The 19,070-nt window shown below is 36.2% G+C and overlaps 1 protein-coding gene across 1 annotated transcript in view; it reads right to left on the reverse strand.

Annotated features, from left to right (window-relative positions):
* DDX10 (DEAD-box helicase 10) overlaps nt 1-19,070 on the reverse strand; it is a 302,126-nt gene that overhangs the window by 264,872 nt on the left and 18,184 nt on the right. The window contains 2 exon segments of the mRNA XM_032641374.1: nt 11,137-11,221; nt 16,176-16,338. Coding sequence (XP_032497265.1) covers nt 11,137-11,221; nt 16,176-16,338 — 248 coding nt within the window.

Here is a 19,070-nt window from a genome sequence, read left to right on the forward strand (position 1 = left end):
CAGAGGAAATAAAAAAATACCTAGAAACAAATGACAATGGAGACACGACGACCCAAAACCTATGGGATGCAGCAAAAACAGTTCTAAGAGGGAAGTTTATAGCAATACAATCCTACCTTAAGAAACAGGAAACATCTCAAATAAACAAGCTAACCTTGCATGTAAAGCAGTTAGAGAAAGAAGAACAAAAAAACCCCAAAGTTAGCAGAAGGAAAGAAATCATAAAGATCAGATCAGAAATAAATGAAAAAGAAATGAAGGAAACGATAGCAAAGATCCATAAAACTAAAAGCTGGTTCTTTGAGAAGATAAACAAAATTGATAAACTATTAGCCAGACTCATCAAGAAAAAAAGGGAGAAGACTCAAATAAATAGAATTAGAAATGAAAAAGGAGAAGTAACAACTGACACTGCAGAAATACAAAAGATCATGAGAGATTACTATAAGCAACTCTATGCCAATAAAATGGACAACCTGGAAGAAATGGACAAATTCTTAGAAATGCACAACCTGCCATGACTGAATCAGGAAGAAATAGAAAACATGAACAGACCAATCACAAACACTGAAATTGAAACTGTGATTAAAAATCTTCCAACAAACAAAAGCCCAGGACCAGATGGCTTCACAGGCAAATTCTATCAAACATTTAGAGAAGAGCTAACACCTATCCTTCTCAAACTCTTCCAAAATATAGCTGAGGGGGGAACACTCCCAAACTCATTCTACGAGGCCACCATCACCTTGATACCAAAACCAGACAAGGATGTCACAAAGAAAGAAAACTACAGGCCAATATCACTGATGAACATAGATGCAAAAATCGTCAACAAAATACTAGCAAACAGAATCCAACAGCACATTAAAAGGATCATCCATCATGATCAAGTGGGGTTTATTCCAGGAATGCAAGGATTCTTCAATATACACAAATCAATCAACATGATACACCATATTAACAAACTGAAAGAGAAAAACCATATGATCATCTCAATAGATGCAGAGAAAACTTTCAACAAAATTCAACACCCATTTATGATAAAAACCCTGCAGAGAGTAGGCATAGAGGAAACGTTCCTCAACGTAATAAAGGCCACATATGACAAACCCACAGCCAACATTGTCCTCAATGGTGAAAAACTGAAAGCATTTCCACTAAGATCAGGAACAAGACAAGGTTGCCCACTCTCACCACTCTTATTCAACATAGTTTTACAAGTTTTAGCCACAGCAATCAGAGAAGAAAAGGAAATAAAAGGAATCCAAATCAGAAAAGAAGAAGTAAAGCTGTCACTGTCTGCAGATGACATGATACTATACATAGAGAATCCTAAAGATTCTACCAGAAAACTACTAGAGCTAATCAGTGAATCTGGTAAAGTAGCAGGATACAAAATGAATGCATAGAAATCTCTGGCATTCCTATACACTAATAATGAAAAATCTGAAAGTGAAATCAAGAAAACACTCCCATTTACCATTGCAACAAATATCTAGGAATAAACCTACCTAAGGAGACAAAAGACCTGTATGCAGAAAATTATAAGACACTGATGAAAGAAATTAAAGATGATACAAATAGCTGGAGAGATATACCATGTTCTTGGATTGGAAGAATCAACATTGTGAAAATGACTCTACTACCCAAAGCAATCTACAGATTCAATGCAATCCCTATCAAAGTACCACTGGCGTTTTTCACAGAACTAGAACAAAAAATTTCACAGTTTGTATGGAAAGACAAAAGACTCCGAATAGCCAAAGCAATCTTGAGAACAAAAAACGGAGCTGGAGGAATCAGGCTCCCCGACTTCAGACTATACTACAAAGCTACAGTAATCAAGACAGTATGGTACTGGCACAAAAACAGGAATATAGATCAATGGAACAGGATCAAAAGCCCAGAGATAAATCCATGCACATATGGTCACCTTATCTTTGGTAAAGGAGGCAGGAATGTACAGTGCAGAGAGCAACAGCCTCTTCAGTAAGTGGTGCTGGGAATACTCGGCAGGTACATGTAAAAGTATGAGATTATATTACTCCCTAACACCATACACAAAAATAAGCTCAAAATGGATTAAGGACCTAAATGTAAGGCCAGAAACTATCAAACTCTTAGAGGAAAACATAGGCAGAACACTCTATGACAGAAATTACAGCAAGCTCCTTTTTGACCCACCTCCTAGAGTAATGGAAATAAAAACAAAAATAAACAAATGGGACCTAATGAAACTTCAAAGCTTTTGCACAGCAAAGGAAATCATAATCAAGACCCAAAGACAACCCTCAGAATGGGAGAAAATATTTGCAAATGAAGCAACTGACAAAGGATTAATCTCCAAAATTTATAAGCAGCTCATGCAGCTCAATAACAAAAAAACAAACAACCCAATCCAAAAATGGGCAGAAGACCTAAATAGACATTTCTCCAAAGAAGATATACAGACTGCCAACAAACACATGAAAGAATGCTCAACATCATTAATCATTAGAGAAATGAAAATCAAAACTACAATGAGATATCATCTCACACCAGTCAGAATGGCCATCATCAAAATATCTAGAAACAATAAATGCTGGAGAGGGTATGGAGAAAAGGGAACACTCTTGCACTGCTGGTGGGAATGTGAATTGGTTCAGCCACTATGGAGAACAGTATGGAGGTTCCTTAAAAAACTACAAATAGAACTACCATATATGACCCAGCAATCCCACTACTGGGCATATACCCTGAGAAAACCAAAATTCAAAAAGAGTCATGTACCAAAATGTTCATTGCAGCTCTATTTACAATAGCCCAGAGATGGAAACAACCTAAGTGTCCATCGCCAGATGAATGGATAAAGAAGATGTGTCACATATATACAATGGAATATTACTCAGCCATAACAAGAAACGAAATTGAGCTATTTGTAATGAGGCAGATGGACCTAGAGTCTGTCGTACAGAGTGAAGTAAATCAGAAAGAGAAAGACAAATACCATATGCTAACACATATATATGCAATTTAAGAAAAAAGAAAAATGTCATGAAGAACCTATGGGTAAGACAGGAATAAAGACACCGACCTACTAGAGAATGGACTTGAGGATATGCGGAGGGTGAAGGGTAAGCTGTGACATAGCGAGAGAGTGGCATGGACATATATACACTACCAAACGTAAAATATATAGCTAGTGGGAAGCAGCCGCATAGCACAGGGAGATCAGCTCGGTGCTTTGTGACCACCTAGAGGGGTGGGATAGGGAGGGTGGGAGCGAGGGACACGCAAGAGGTAAGAGATATGGGAACATATGTATATGTATAACTGATTCACTTTGTTATAAAGCAGAAACTAACACACCTTTGTAAAGCAATTATACTCCAATAAAGATGCAAAAAAATTAAAAATTAAAAATAGAACTACCATGTGATCCAGCAATTCCACTTCTGGGTATCTATCCAAAGAAAAGAATAACAATAACTCAAAAAGATATATGCACCCTCATGTTCACTGCAGCATTATTTACATTTGCCAAGATACAGAAGCAACCTAAGTGTCCACCAATGGATGAATGGATAAAGAAGATGTAGTATATATATACAATGGAATATTATTTTGCGTTAAAAAGAATGAAATATTGCCATTTGCAACAACATGAAAGGACCTTAAGGGCATTACACTATAGAAAATATGTCAGGAGCAGGTGGGGCAAAAATAGATTTAAAAATGTAAGTGAAATAAGTCAGAGGAAGACAAATACTGTATGATCTCACTTATATATGGAATCTAAAAACAAACAAACAAAAAACCAAGCTCATAGATACAGAGAACAGACTGGTGGTTGCCGGGGCTGGGGGCAAGGAGTAGACAATATGGAAGAAGGGGAACAAAATTTCAGTTATAAAATAAGTCATGCGGGCTTCCCTGGTGGCGCAGTGGTTGAGAGTCCGCCTGCCGATGCAGGGGACACAGTCCGGGAATATCCCATATGCCACAGAGCGCCTGGGCCCGTGAGCAATGGACGCTGTGCCTGCGCGTCCGGAGCCTGTGCTCCGCAACAGGGAGGCCGCAACAGTGAGAGGCCCGCGTACCGCAAAAAAAAAAAAAAAAAAGTCATGCAGATGTAATGTACAGCGCGGTGACTACAGTTAATAATACTGTACTGTATATTTGAAAGTTGCTAAGAGAATAGACCTTAAAAGTTCTCATCACAAGAAAAGAAAATTCTGTAACTGGGTATGGTAACAGATTAGACTTATTTTGATGATCATTTTGCAAAATATACAAATACTGAATTGTTATGTTGTACACCTGAAACTAATATAATGTTGTATGTCAATTATTAAAAAAAAAAAAAAATGGAGTTTGACTTCTGAGTCTAGGTCATAAAAAACATTGCTGCTTCCACCGTACTCCTTCTTCCCCTCTCATTTGCTCTCTCTGATGAGGCCAGATGCCACATTGTGAGAAGCCCTCTGAAGAGGAGGACCACATGGAAAGGAACTGAAAGACACCTCTGACCAACAGCCAGCAAGAGAATGAATCTTGTCAACAAGCACATGCGTGAGCTTGGAAAGAGACCCACCCCCACCCCCACCCCACCCCCGTTGAGCCTTAAAGTACCTGTGACACCTTGATTTGCAATCTTGTGACAGACTGAGCCAGAGGACCCAGATGAGCCACACCTGAATTCCTAACCCACAGATACCATGAGATAATATATGGTTCTTGCTTCAAGCCACTAAGTTGTGGGGTAATTCATTACACCACAATAGATAATTTATATGTTATCTCTGATTCATGAGTCTGATTTGAGAAACTAATTGTGTTATCTCAAGTGCCTCCTCTGTTCCAGACCCTGTTCTAAGTGCTCTGGAACCATCAATTAAGTAGACAAACTCCTTTGCCTTTATGAAGCTTACACTCTAATGAAGAGAAAAAGAAAACAACAATAAATAAGTAAATAGTATATTTGAAGGTGAAAAGTGCTATGGAAAAAAGATCATATAGAGCAAGGTAAGGAGGAGTGGTTGGGGCAGTGTAAAGAAAGACAGCCATGTGGATACTTGAGGGAAAAGCATTCCAGTGGAAGAAACATAATATAAAGGCTTTGAGGCAAAAATATGCCTGGCATGCAGGAGAAATAGCAAGACCAGTGTGGAGCAAGGGAACAAGCGGAGAATAATAACAAGCGGAGAATAACAGGAAATAAGATTGGAGGGGGGTTGAATAGCATAGGCCCAGTAGGTCACACTGGCTTTTATTCTGAATGAAATGGGGAGCCATCAGAGGAGTCCCATGATCTGAGTTGTGTTTTTAAAGGATCATTCTGTCTGCTGTATTGAGAATAGACAGCAGGAGAGCAAGGGGGAAGTGCTAGGAAATAAGAGACTCCTAAGAAATATCAGCCCCCTTATCTACCTCTCTAGCTATAGTGGTCATACTCTACCCCAGCTCAATGTTTTTTGATGCAAAATAAAGCATTGGTTTTGCCTGTTTGCTTTAAATCCTAGATAACAACAAAGACAGAAGGCCATGTGAGGAAGCACCAGCCTCTATCTAGGAGGAGCTGAGTAAAGTTAGCATCTTCAGTCAATGAAGGAATCAAAGTAATAAGAATTCTTGCTAGCAAAGACTGTTCCTATCTTATACCTAAGATATACACAGTATGTTTCAGTAAATTAATGCTCATGGAAATTGTCTTTTCACTTTTATTATTTCAATTTACAAATCAATTAAAGACACTATTTAAAAAATTCTCATTATCTATTCCTAAAGTACTAGTATTTACCACAAACAAACCATGAACTCTGCACAGGTTATCACATTAGAAATTTTAACTACTTCCCATCTTCATATTTGCTGTTTTTAATCTAAACTGATGCAAGCCAGTGTGCAATGCAAAGAACTGGCCTCTGCTGCCCCCTACTGGAATCACATCTTGCTACCTAAATCTCCCACAAACAAAATCTGAGATCCACAAAATGCAGCCAGGCAAATAAGGCTCGGTTGAAATACTGCTGGAATTTTACCACTACTCTGGAAAACCAAGCAGTTATATATATAAAGTCCCAACTCTTATATATAAACTCCCAACTGTTTAAATATACACAGTTATATATAAGCTCCCATCTTCCACCCACAGACCCCTACTGCCCAAATAAAAGCATTTTAAAAATTAGGAGTATCTGATATGTAAGGACTTTCCATTCCCAAATCCTTTTTATTTTCAACTGGGCATTTTTATAAGAAATAGAAGAGCTTGGTTTTATGAGTACTAAAAACTATAAGCCCTAAAGACATTCGCTTTTAAGTGGTAGAATGTATCACAGAACACGGCTTTAAAAAACTATATTCATATTCCTTGCCTCACTTGTTTCCTAAATGAGATCATTTTGTTAAAAGGGGTGTGGATAGTTAAGAAAACAAATTTCTCTCAATTACTAAAGATTAAAAGAATTTTAAACAGGTGAATAAATTAAAACAGAATAAAGCACTTAAGGCACCAAGTACCTAAACCACCCTTTATTTTTAGCTAAAACACAGAAAGGAAAAAAACAGATTCCCCAAACCTTAGCTATTTTGCCACAAAGCAGTGAATTCATTTCTCAATGTTCATATAGTATAGTTCACTTCCAAAAGCAAACACTATCTGGCAACCTAGTTTTAATTACAGCATATATACAGGATTTTAATTAGTTTCAAGCTTTAATTTAGCTTTTATTCAATTCAATTATCCAGTCTGATGGCCCACAAAAGTTCTAATTTATCTCTAAGCCCATTAATGGTAACTTTTTGCAGTTTGGTTCTTTTTTTTATTAGACTGACAAAGAAAAAATAAGCATTACATATCCTAAACCTTTCCACTAACTATACATCTAAAATAGTCAGTTCAAAACATTTTTAATTGGTTACAAAGGGTCAAACAAGCTTGTACTTTAAAAATCAATGACCATATTAGAAACATTATAATAGTTTTTCAAATTGGTATTCTCTCTTCAAACACAATCATTGTGATGTTGTATCTCCTCTTCACCTCGAGTCATTAAAACCAATTTAATGCTTACCATGGCATGTTCAACTACATAAGATTTTTAACAACTTCTCCAGGAACCAAGCACCCTGAAATATTTCCCCTTCTTGAAACTTTTCCTGATATACTGAGATGTCAAATAATCTTCATATAGGATGAATAATTTTAAAATACTGCTAAATGTATTCTATAAAGGAATCAGTTTAACCTGTCCATGCCCACACCATTGGCACATCTAAAACAGCCTGTCTGGCCTGGTCCAATACACTAATGAGAGATGATATCCACCAACCTCACCTATCCAGAGGCCCACAGGGCCATGAAATGCAAATGTGTGCAGAGATAAATGTACAAATTCATACATGCTACACATTTACTGAGGAGAATTAAACAGTGTATTAATTCCACCAACCACTACTAATGACTTCTCTAAATATCTCACTATGAAAGATAATCCAAACATGTATCCAACACAAAGACCACTGATGCACCATGTACCTTCTTACAAAATGGAAAACAAAGCTGCTGTTCTACCTATGTCCCATTTACTTAGATCCCACTAGAAACCAAAAGGTTACCAGTCTAAAGACAAGTCTGTCTGAATGTACAATGAAATCATAAACAGAGCCTAGTTCTAACTCTGTTACTTGCTCAAATTATATAATTACAATAAAAGACTTACTTTTGAATCCTCTAGTACAATCCTACTGTTAAATAGTTTTATCTTTCACTATTGTACTAGTCTCTCCTTTCCTTCTTCATGCTGGTCAAAAGAAATGCTTTTAATTTAAATGAGTACATTTTGATCATAGCCCATGTTTAACAACCCAAAGGGTAAATCTGAATCAATCGAAAAATGTTTAAACATTAAAACAGTTTATGAAAATTAGAAAATTATAGGAAGAAGGAGCTCTATATCTAGTTAGGCTGTAGAACAGGAAAAACCTCCACTTCAACTGAAACAACGACAAAATTGACCAAATACAAACAAAAAAACTTTTTCCCTTTAAAGCCATCCAAGAACAGTAGATACAAAGAAATTTATGAGACTCAACTCCAAAGGGACTTCCTAGATAAGCAAAGGATAGAGGACACATTCAAACTTGAGGCCACTGGCTGAAATGGGTGCAGGGCAGGTAGAAAAGCAAGCCTGCTGGTAAATGACAGACTTTGCTTAGATGAGGATTTCTTCTCTTTTTTTTAAGATTTATTTATTATTTACTTATTTTTGTCTGCATCAGGTCTTTTAGTTGCGGCATGAGGAATCTTCATTGAGGCATGTGGCGCACGGGCTCTTCATTGCAGTGCACACTCTTTGCCGCGGTGCGCGGGCTTCTCTCTAGTTGCAGAGTGTGGGTTTTTTCTTTTCTCTAGTTGTGGCGCACTGGCTCCAGGGTGCGTGGGCTCTGTAGTGTGCAGCACGCGGGCTCTCTAGTCGAGGAGCACGCAAGCTCAGCAGTTGTGGCACACAGGCTTAGTTGCCCCACGGCATGTGGGATCTTACTTCCCTGACCAGGGATCAAACCCGTGCCCCCTGCATTGCAAGGCGAATTCTTTACCACTGGACCACCAAGGAAGTCCCTAGATGAGGATTTAAATCTTGGGTCTTAAAGATCCTGCCATCCCTGGGAACTCATTAAATAGAAGTTGGTGGCTTAATAATCAGAAGTAACTTGGTCCATTTAAACCAACAGTTGGTGTCTCTTCCATCATTAAGCATTAATGTCTCACTGACATCCATATTATAAATACTCATGCAGTTTTGATGAGAAAGAAAATGTAAAACCAAAGAGATAGTACATCATAACCAATCACAACCTTATTGTGATTATTATTTAGGTTGTTTCCAGTTTTCTTTTTTAAACAAAATATACCCACATTTGATGAACCTCATATTTGAATCTATGTGAGGTAAATATGCCTGTTAATAAGCTCACACCTCAAAAACCTACAGAAATCTCTGAAAGAAAACTTTCCTTTAGTTAGTAGGGGGGTTTATGTGACTCAGAAAGATTATAACCTCTCAGGAGACAAAAATGTCTATTTCTCTTTGCATGTGTAAACCTGAGAGTTGCCATGTGTTCTCATGACTGCAACAAAATTAGAGATAGGAGTAAATAATCAATCACATTCTACTGAAATTATGCATTTTATTGTCTGTATTCCCTCCAGGTTTCAAGATGAATGAGGTCAGGAATCATGTCTGTTTTGCTCGTTTTACCTCCTACTATGTACAATGTCTGGCACTTAATATGTATTTGTTAAATCCATATAGAAAAAATGAATGAGTGAATCCAGATTACTTTCAGCTCCAATGTCTTTATGATTTTCTATTTTATGGTTTTATTATATGAATCTATGGTTCTTTGGTTCAACAATTTTAAGTAAAATGTATTTTAAACATATACCAGTAGTATTCAAAAGAACTTTTCACAATGATGGAAATGTTCTATACCTGCTCTGTTCAAGATGTGGTATTAGCAGTTTAAATGTGATTAGTGTGACTGAGAAACTGTATTTTTATTTTAATTTAATTTTACTTAATTGAAATTTAAATAGCCACATGTTGTAAGTGGCTGCAATACTGCATGGCACACAGACCATTCCTTAACTTTAGGAAACAATGTTTTACAACTGACTAGGGGCTCAGTGTTTGGAGATGCTTATGGAAAGGATCACATTTTACGATATGGACACATAGAACTCTTGTATTTTCTAGTAGTCCCTCCCTCAAAAAAAATTATCAAGAGTAGTTGGGATTTGAGTCTGAGTTAAAATACAGAAAGATATATTATATAGCACATAGTTAACAGAGGAAGAAATATCTTGTATCAAGTTGCCTCCCAAGAACTTGTATCTGCCAATCAAAACTGAACCCAACTGTTTCTCCTCTGTGAAGTTTTCTTCTCTACTTCCACAGGAGCTCCATAAAACTTCTCTCAATACCTCTAATACTGTATATGCCTCTACTATAGACTGTTTTCAAGGTACTAAAACATCCTTAATGGAATGGACACTGTATCTTATTTTCATGCAGAAGCTCACACCAGGCCTAATCCAGTACCTCACACGTGGTTGGTCTTTCATGAATGGTTACTTAGTGAAAAAGACTGAAATCCGGGGTCAAAAAATCTGAATTCTAGTTCTGTTTCTGCCATATACTTAGTGATTTTGGGTCTAACACTTAATTGGTTATTTCCAATTCTTACCATTACAAATGTCAGTAAGATGAACACCTTTATAGAAACTTTATTAAGATCAATTTCTGGACGTGGAATTACTGAAGCAAAAGGAAGAACTCTAAGGCTTTTGATAAGTACTACCAAATATTACCCATAAAGATGCTAACATTTATAATTCTACCTGCAGCACACATCTCCCAACTTCACTGCAACCTCAGTGGCAATGATATAGCACGTTATCCTTTTCATTCATTCATATACCTTTCTATGCTCTTTCCTCCCAAATGACTGACTTTGCTATATTCTTTTCCAAATAGCTCCCCCACATTCATGAGCAAACACAGGATACTTTTACTGGGGGTGGGGGGAGGTGAAAAGGGAGTATTTGGGAGTAGCCTCCAGCAATGCCTCTAATTCCCACACTAGAAAAAAGGAAAAGAGAAATCTATGACTCAAAACCACCTTGTCTCTTATTAGAACCTATACCAGAGAAGGTAAGAGCACAGATCTAGATTACAGGAGTCAGACTGCCTTGGTTCAAATCCTGGCTCTATGGATTTTCACACAAAATGTTTAACTGCTCAGAACACTCAAGTTTTGTCATCTGAAAACAGAGATTGAATAAACAGTCTTATACCTCATCAAAGAGATGATGTTCAGTGAGCAGTTCTAATGAAAAGCTTAGTAAGGGAAGAAAGTTAGAACAAAAACACTAAAAGAAGATTTTCATGGATTTTTCTCAGCCCTCATCATCAAGTCTCGGCCACAATGACTTAGCAAGAGCTGTCCACTTGCTAGCAACCAATGTCACAAAAATGTCAAACCAGCAGTCACTTACCTGAATTCCTCCATTCTTTGTTTGTACACAGTTCAGAAAGCACGCTTTTTTGCTTAGATAAAACCAAAAGCAAAGAAATAGGCTGGCACACCTACCTGGCAGTTCTACCTGCTCTGTGAATATATGTGTTGGCATCCTCTGGACAATCAAACTGAAGAACCCAATTCACAGCTGGGAAATCTGTACAGAAGGAATATCAAGTTGAAAAACCAGTTCCAAGATCTTCCTGCTGCACTATTTTTATTTTATAATATTGCTTGCCAGGGCTTTCCATCACATCAAACTGATAGATATCATCTGTGGACACTATTAAAATTAATTGCATGCACCGAGAGATAATAAACACTTCTCTTCTTTGACAAACTGAACTAAAATTAATGACAGTGTTTGAATGTGAAGATTATTTTGTATCTGACAGAGGAGACAGACTGCTTTGTGTCACACAAATAACGAAATATCCTGATAGTTAATAACCTAAAAGAACCACTTCTCATGAGCTCCCAGTGAACTAAAACTGGTTGATAAATTTTAATGAAAATTTACTTTTCCTGCTATTTCCATCTCCATTCAAATTAATGATGTCTTTTTAAATCCCTCTCCCCATTTCCTAGCAATAATTACTTCATATTTATTTCTGGCTGCAAAAGTTTCCATTCATTCCCAGAGATCCTGGTCTAAACAACTTAAGAGAATTACCTTTAGTCATTTACGGATTTTGCCATAAGGATTTCAGATCAATGTCTATCACAGAGAAAAAAGCTAAGGGAGGGAGGGAAGGAAGGAAAAAGAAAAAGAGAAAGAAAAAGAGAAATATTTGGGAAGATAATGATACCTATGGATACCTATGAGCATAAAAACTACAACCAAGTTATACAAGCTATTCAAAAGGGTTGAATCTATTTAAATGGGCATAACCCAAGAAAAACAGAAAAAAGATATTTAGAACAATTCTCTCCCTTGGGACTTGAAGTAACCAGGTACCTCAGAAGGCAAGGATATATTTCAGGGTTGTAAAAAGGAAGATAGGTTGAAAGTAGCACTCAGATCCTCAGGTTCCCTCCAGGATCCTATACACTGGGTCTCCTGAAGAAAAGCGAAAGTCTTATTCTTGAGAAAGGCTTCAAGCCAAGACACCAAAGAGAGTGGAAAAAAGAGGCACCACAGCCAGAGTGAAAACAGGGGTACTGAGTGTAAGTCTGAATGCTGACTGGGAGCCCTCTATGTCTACTTCCTTGCTAGGCTTCTAGAGAGCCAGCAGCAAGCTTAATCCTTCTGCTCAAGAGGTTGAAGTATTCTTATCTGGAGAGACTGAATGTTCAAAAAGAATACACTTTGACATCCTGGTCCTCCACAAGATGACCAACTCCGTCTAAATCCCCTCGCAATGAAGGCCGTTAGTCAACAAGCCTCGTCCACATACAAATCACTTCAAATAAGCTTCTTGATGCCTCACTGTTACACATAATAAAAGACTGTCAATTGCAGACAATCAAGAAAAGTCTCAAAAATGAAAAGACAGATAAAAGAGTAAAAATGAATCTCAAAAGAAACAGAAACAATGTGAAGAGAACTTTAACCTAATATCGTCAGAGAGCTAAAACACTGCATCCATCAAATAAGAGTAAGAGGCTATAAAAAAGGAACTCTTGGTACTTCATTAAAATTTTAATCAGAAAAGTTGAAATATAAAATCAAGAAATCCCCCAGAAATAACAAGAAAAAGACAATGAAATGGCAACAGAAGAAACAGGAAAACTAGAGGATTGATCAAAGAGGTCAAATACTCTTCCAGAAAGAGAAAATAAGGGGGGAATGGGAAAATGTTATAAAAAAGGTATGAGAAAGGAAACAAGCTAAGTACACAAATTTCCCATTAGTAAGCAGTAATTACATACTCAAAACAAATACTGAATATTTATTTAATCAAATCACCAAAGAAGCAATTCAGAAGTATATTTCCTGCAACTGAAAGACATGAGTCCCTATTGTGTGCTGCTCAATACAGAAGGTATTCAAGTTTAAAATTTAATAGAATTAATAACTCAATCTTTCCTCATTGCACTGGACACATTTTAAGTGGTCGATTGTCACGTGTAGCTAGCAGCTATAGTATTAGTGCAGACACAGAACATTTCAGTGATCAAAGAAAATTCTATTGAACACTGCTGGTCTAGATTGAAAAAATATACTGAATGCACCTATACAATAAATGGGACCTCACACTAAGGCACATTATCATAAAATTTCAGGACTCCATAGATAAACAGAAAACACTAAGAACAGCCAGAAAAAGAAAAGGGGGCTACAAAAAACAGAATCAGAAAGGCAAAGGTCTTTTCAACATAATACTGACTACCATAAGACAGTGGAGCACTATCTGCAAAATTCTAAGAGAAAATTATTTCAACCTAGATTTCTATTCTCAATACAACTATCATTCAAGAATAGGACATTTTCAGATATGCAACAATTCAAAAAAGGTACCTCCCATGCACTCTTACTTCGGAAGCTATTAAAGAATGAGCTTTAGTTTAAAAAACAATAATAATAATAAATCAAGAAAGAGGAAGGGGACTTCCCTGGTGGCGCAGTGGTTAAGAATCCGCCTGCCAATGCAGGGGACAAGGGTTCAATCCCTGGTCTGAGAAGATCCCACATGCTGCAGAGCAACTAAGCCCGCGAGCCACAACTACTGAAGCCTGTGCGCCTAGAGCCTGTGCTCTGCAGATGCCACCACAGTGAGAAGCTCGTGCACTGCAACGAAAAGTAGCCCCCATTTGCCACAACTAGAGAAAGACCATGTACAGCAATGAAGACCCAAATGAAAAGTCTCACGATGACAAACATGCATCAGGCTTATGGAGCAACCAGTCCAGATAAGAGCTGAAGACTTTTAAAAGGCTGCAACAAGGAGATCCCAAGGGAAAAAGAAACAGACTGTGTTTGAACTATTAGGAAACTAGGAATGTGACATCTGCTGGAACATCTGAGGAAAGTTAGAACAGGAAACACAAAACAAATTTTAACTCAATCATTAACTTGATATAAGAAATGTACTTAGAAATATGAAGCTAAATACCAAGAGAAATAATGGCTTCTGGAGAGTGAGGAGGGGTAGAGTATGGCTTGCTATGTCTCACAACTCATTTTTACCCATATCGCATATTATTCATTAAGAAATAAAACTGAGAAAAATTAAGAATAAAGTTTAAAAAAGATACTGGTGTACTCTAAAGAAATTCCTGGACATACTATGAGATACACTACATAAATACACTGGAACTTTATACACTGACGTGGAAAGCCTTGGAAAGCAAGTCATAGACTGGTATGTATAATATTATTTTATACACTTCATAAACACATAAAATAATACTATATATTGCTCATGAATACGTTCATATAAGCTTTTTAAAATAAACTAGAAGAGAGATTCTTGACATTTTTTGTGCCATAGTTAAAACCTATGAACCCCTTTTCAGAATATTTTTTAAATGCATAAAGTAAAACATATAGGATTATAAGAGAAAGCAATTATAATGAAATAAACATTTTTATTGACTTTTTTATATAGCAATGTATATGCTTATTTACTAACATATTAAATAACACAACCTAGCTGTATATCTAATAACTACCATAATATCAAAATAGTACTAAGTGTAAATAATATTCCAAGATATCTACAGAAACTGTAATGTAAAATGAAAATATCTATGATTTTCAATTGATGACAAAGTTACAAGTACTACCACAACAGTTCACTGCTTACATTTATAATTGAAGGAAATGCTAAATCTCAGTTAAAGGTTAGTGAATATATGTAATTTTTTTCCCCATCTAAGTTCACAGACACCCTGAATTCTATCACAGACAAGAAGTGAAGAGCCTTCAATTAAAAGGTTACCTACCAAAAAAAAAAAAAAAAAAAAAAAAGGTTACCTACCAACTATATGACAGTAAACATGTCTATGGAAAGGAGGAGAGGGAAAATAGTGAGACTGGGAAAGGGTACAAATAGGATTTCAACTACATCTACTAAATATTTGGTTTCTTTAACAAACTGCAAGGAAAATATGACAAAACAGTAATATCTGTTCATTGTGATATATCAATATACAGAATACATGTTATATATGCAATATAATTAATTGCTTATTTTGACCTAAACTATTTTTTTTAGGTTCAAAAATCGGGAGGGGAAGAGTGGAATCAGAGTGTAATATAAGTAGATACAAACATAACTAAAATGTTTCAAAACAGTACATTCAAAACAGTGATGAGAAGCAGGGGGTGGGGGAGGGTAGTTGGAATGAGTTACTGTGGAGCTGAGAAAATAACCTAGAGAGCTTTAAAAATATGCATACTTAACTACTGCTGCCAGTCACATGGGAATGAACTTTATGATGACTGAGATATGCTTTAAAATACTCCCAGAGGGATGGAAGACGGGGAGCTAAGTGGGTGGTCATGAGAAAGATAACTGCTCAAACTGGGTAATACGTATATGAGGGTACTTTAGACTCAATCTCCGTGTATGTTTAAAATTTACCATAATAATTAATGTAATAAAATTAGGTGTTTGAAGAATTCAAATTACCACTTATTTATCCTTATCTTTTGTTCTTGCCTCTAAACTAGTTATCCTCTGTAATTACTTCCATACCCCATCCCATCCCCACAAAGCCATCAGTTGTATATTATAATGGCTTTTTGAAAGTTTAAACACATTAAATGTAATGATTTTAAAATAAAAATTAGAATGGTTGGAGAAAAGATATACTTCACTGATTTTTCTTGTTAAGTAAATTATAGTATTTGTCAGTTTCCAATTTTCAAAGAAACAATTTTTTTTCACATCTTTAAATTTTTAATTCTCCTTTGATCCTGTAGACTCCTCGGATTCTATGATGTAATTATTATCATGAAACAATAAGAGCACAAAAGATGAAGACATTACAAAAATTTTCACTGACATATCCTTAGTGTTAGTCATCCCAGTTATCAATTTACTTAATTTTCTTTTATAAAATAAGAAAGCCCAATTATTTGAGTCAAACTATTTGAATTACCGGAATACACCCATTTATAAGCCCATGATCACAGAACATTTTCTCAAAAGAAGTTTTCTTACCCAGCCCCCTGGCTGCAAGATCAGTAGCAAAGAGTACTGCAGCTCTCTTGCCAACAAATTCATCATAGACTTCCATTCTTCTCATCTGCTGCTGTCGACCATGCAGGGCAAGGATAGAAATGCCAGGACGTAGCCGGCAGAATACTCGGTACAGATACTGAACCTAGGCATTTACAGAAAAATGATTTTGGTAGTACTTCTGGGTAGCAGCAGGAAGTAAGCTTGCAAGATGAACAGAAAAATGCATTACAGAGCACAGGTTCATCAATTAAAATACAGAGCACAGAAAGGGAAATGTAGTCTAGAGCTGTGGTCTTCAAACAAAGCTGTGGTCTTTGAACATTTTTGCTCACATTATTTCCTAAAAGAATTTTGAAAAAAATATGCCCTTCTTACACTTTTAAGTTAGTATCTGACATTTTTCCAAATTTAAGTGGTTGCAAAGAATGTAATTTCTGGTATATTTAAATATATTTTAAAATAAAGACTTACCTCTTATAAATGTATCCAATTGATTCTAAATAGCACAGCAATATGATATCCACCACCAGTTACTTAAAAATATATAAAAATAATGGGGAAGGCTACGCATGTGTGGGGCAGGACCCCTCAATTTTGCTGCGACCCTAAGACTGTTCTAAAACAAAGTCTTTAAAAAAGGAAGATTACTAACAAAATGTGAGGAACCTCTTCCTTAACAGAAAAATTTTACATCATTTCTTTTCTTCCTTGAATTCATATTTCTATTTCCTGACCTCACAGAATTTTATCTTGTTTTATGCTCGAAAGTCTCTTATTCATCACTTTATCACAATTTGTGATTTTCTACAACAAAACTATGTATATGTAAGTTTTAACTTTAATTTCCTGTAGCCGTAAAGCTGCATTAAAAGTTCTCAGACTCAGGTACTATGATAATTATTAGTACAGAACTGGCTGAAACAAAAAAATGTTAAAAATTGATTTAAAAAACTGTTAAACATAAAAAATAAAATTCTATTATAAATATCTCTCTTAATACATGAGACAAGATAGAGCTGTTGCTTTAGTTTTATTTTTCTTTAGTTTACGTACTTATAAATGAATACCACTGGTTGCTATACTGAGGCAGAGTACAGCATCATTTTATTCCTATTTCTCTAACACAGGTGTTAAGAAAATCTCTTCATGAAAATATAGAAAATGGACTGGAAGGGACCTTAACTTTTTGAACTCCTATAAAATATGTCAGAAACATGATGATAAATTACAAATAATTTTATCTATCAGCTAATAACTCCATTAAGTCTTCCTTCGGATTTTGCTGAAAGTAAAGAATGGGAAACCACCTAAATTGCAAAATGACTTGTTACTCCAAAATTAAAGTTATTCACTTTCTCAAACAATATTCTAGTGCTAGGAAGGTTCTCTGATCCTGAGACAATGCACCAGTAAGACTAGGGATGGAGGGACTCCTGCCTTTCCTTTGTAAAGTTTTTAAAAGGGCTAACATGAAAGCAGAGATGAGAAAGGAGAGCCCACAGACCAGACCACAGATGTACTCTCAGGCAACCCAATCTCAGAAAAGCATATATGGAAATTGAAGAACTATTAAAATGGAAGATCAACCAAGAGGCTAAGAGAAAGTTAAGCACGGTTTAAACTGCACTGTAACATGATGGGTGGTGAGAAGTGGTAAAACTAATGAGAACTGTCAACAGATTGAATATGAGTTGAAGACAAGCAAGAATTAAGGATTCCGTCATTTAATGAGATGGGGAAGAGTTAGAGGGAGCAGAACTTAGGGATAGGAAATCTTAAAACTGCTTTTCCTATGTTAAATTTAAGATGCCCTCTAGACACCCAACTGGAAATATCTAGTAGTCAAATGGATAAACAAGTTTGGGGCTCAGAAAAGAAGTCAGGGCTTAGGATGTAGATTTGGCAGTTGTTAGAATACAGATGGCATTTAAAGCCATGGAATTAAAGAGGTATAGAAAGAGTATAGCTCGAGAAAGGGCAGAGTATACTCTGCCCACTGTGAAGAGGAAAAGCAGAGTATTACGGAGTAAAAACTTTATAAACATTAACTCTTAAAATTATTTCCTTGTACACAGATACGAAAAACATCCTTTCTTTAGAAGATATAAAATTCTAAAAATCTAAAAGAAGTCCTAAAAAATCTGAAGTCATTCTTTACACGGAAAAATAATGACGTTCTGTGCTTTCCCCCCAAAACAGACCACTACTTATCTTCCCCATAAGCTGGAGGAAAACTCACTGCATATTTGTCATGCTAAGCTATTGCAAAAGCTATAAATCTAGAATCAACCTACTATATACCAACAACTATATGTCATCAGGAAATCTGAAATACAGTAGAAGAAAAGTGACACACAAAATCAACCACAGTTTCTTCTCTTTAAGGGAAAAGACCACGTTTTCTTATACATCACTAAATCCGTTACTTATAAGCATATGACTAGTGTTTAAGAAATGCTGATAAACTAAATAAAGATATAAACAAAACACTACAGAATGATAGAGGAAGGTGCAGTTCATTGTCACAAGGGGGTTGGGGAGTGTCAGAAAAGGACTTTCAGGTACAACATTTGAGCTTAATCTTAAAGGATATTAAATATTCCTCCAGAATTAGGATGGAGGGATGCAGGGAGATCAGCATGAACAAAGATACGGAGGCATGGAAATAAATGGCATATTCAGTTCGGTATTCACGGAGGGTAAGGCAGACATGAGGTTATAAAGTCCTCTAGTTAGTCTAGCCATTCAATTGTTGGTTCTACCAATATTTATTGAGGACTACTATGTTCTAAGTATTGTGGTAGGTGCTAACAATACTGCAGTAAAAACGGACAGTTTCTGCCCTTCCTTATTGAGCTTACAGTCTCATCCATG

This window comes from Phocoena sinus, chromosome 8 (genome assembly GCF_008692025.1).
Source record: "Phocoena sinus isolate mPhoSin1 chromosome 8, mPhoSin1.pri, whole genome shotgun sequence".
Taxonomy (NCBI): domain Eukaryota; kingdom Metazoa; phylum Chordata; class Mammalia; order Artiodactyla; family Phocoenidae; genus Phocoena; species Phocoena sinus.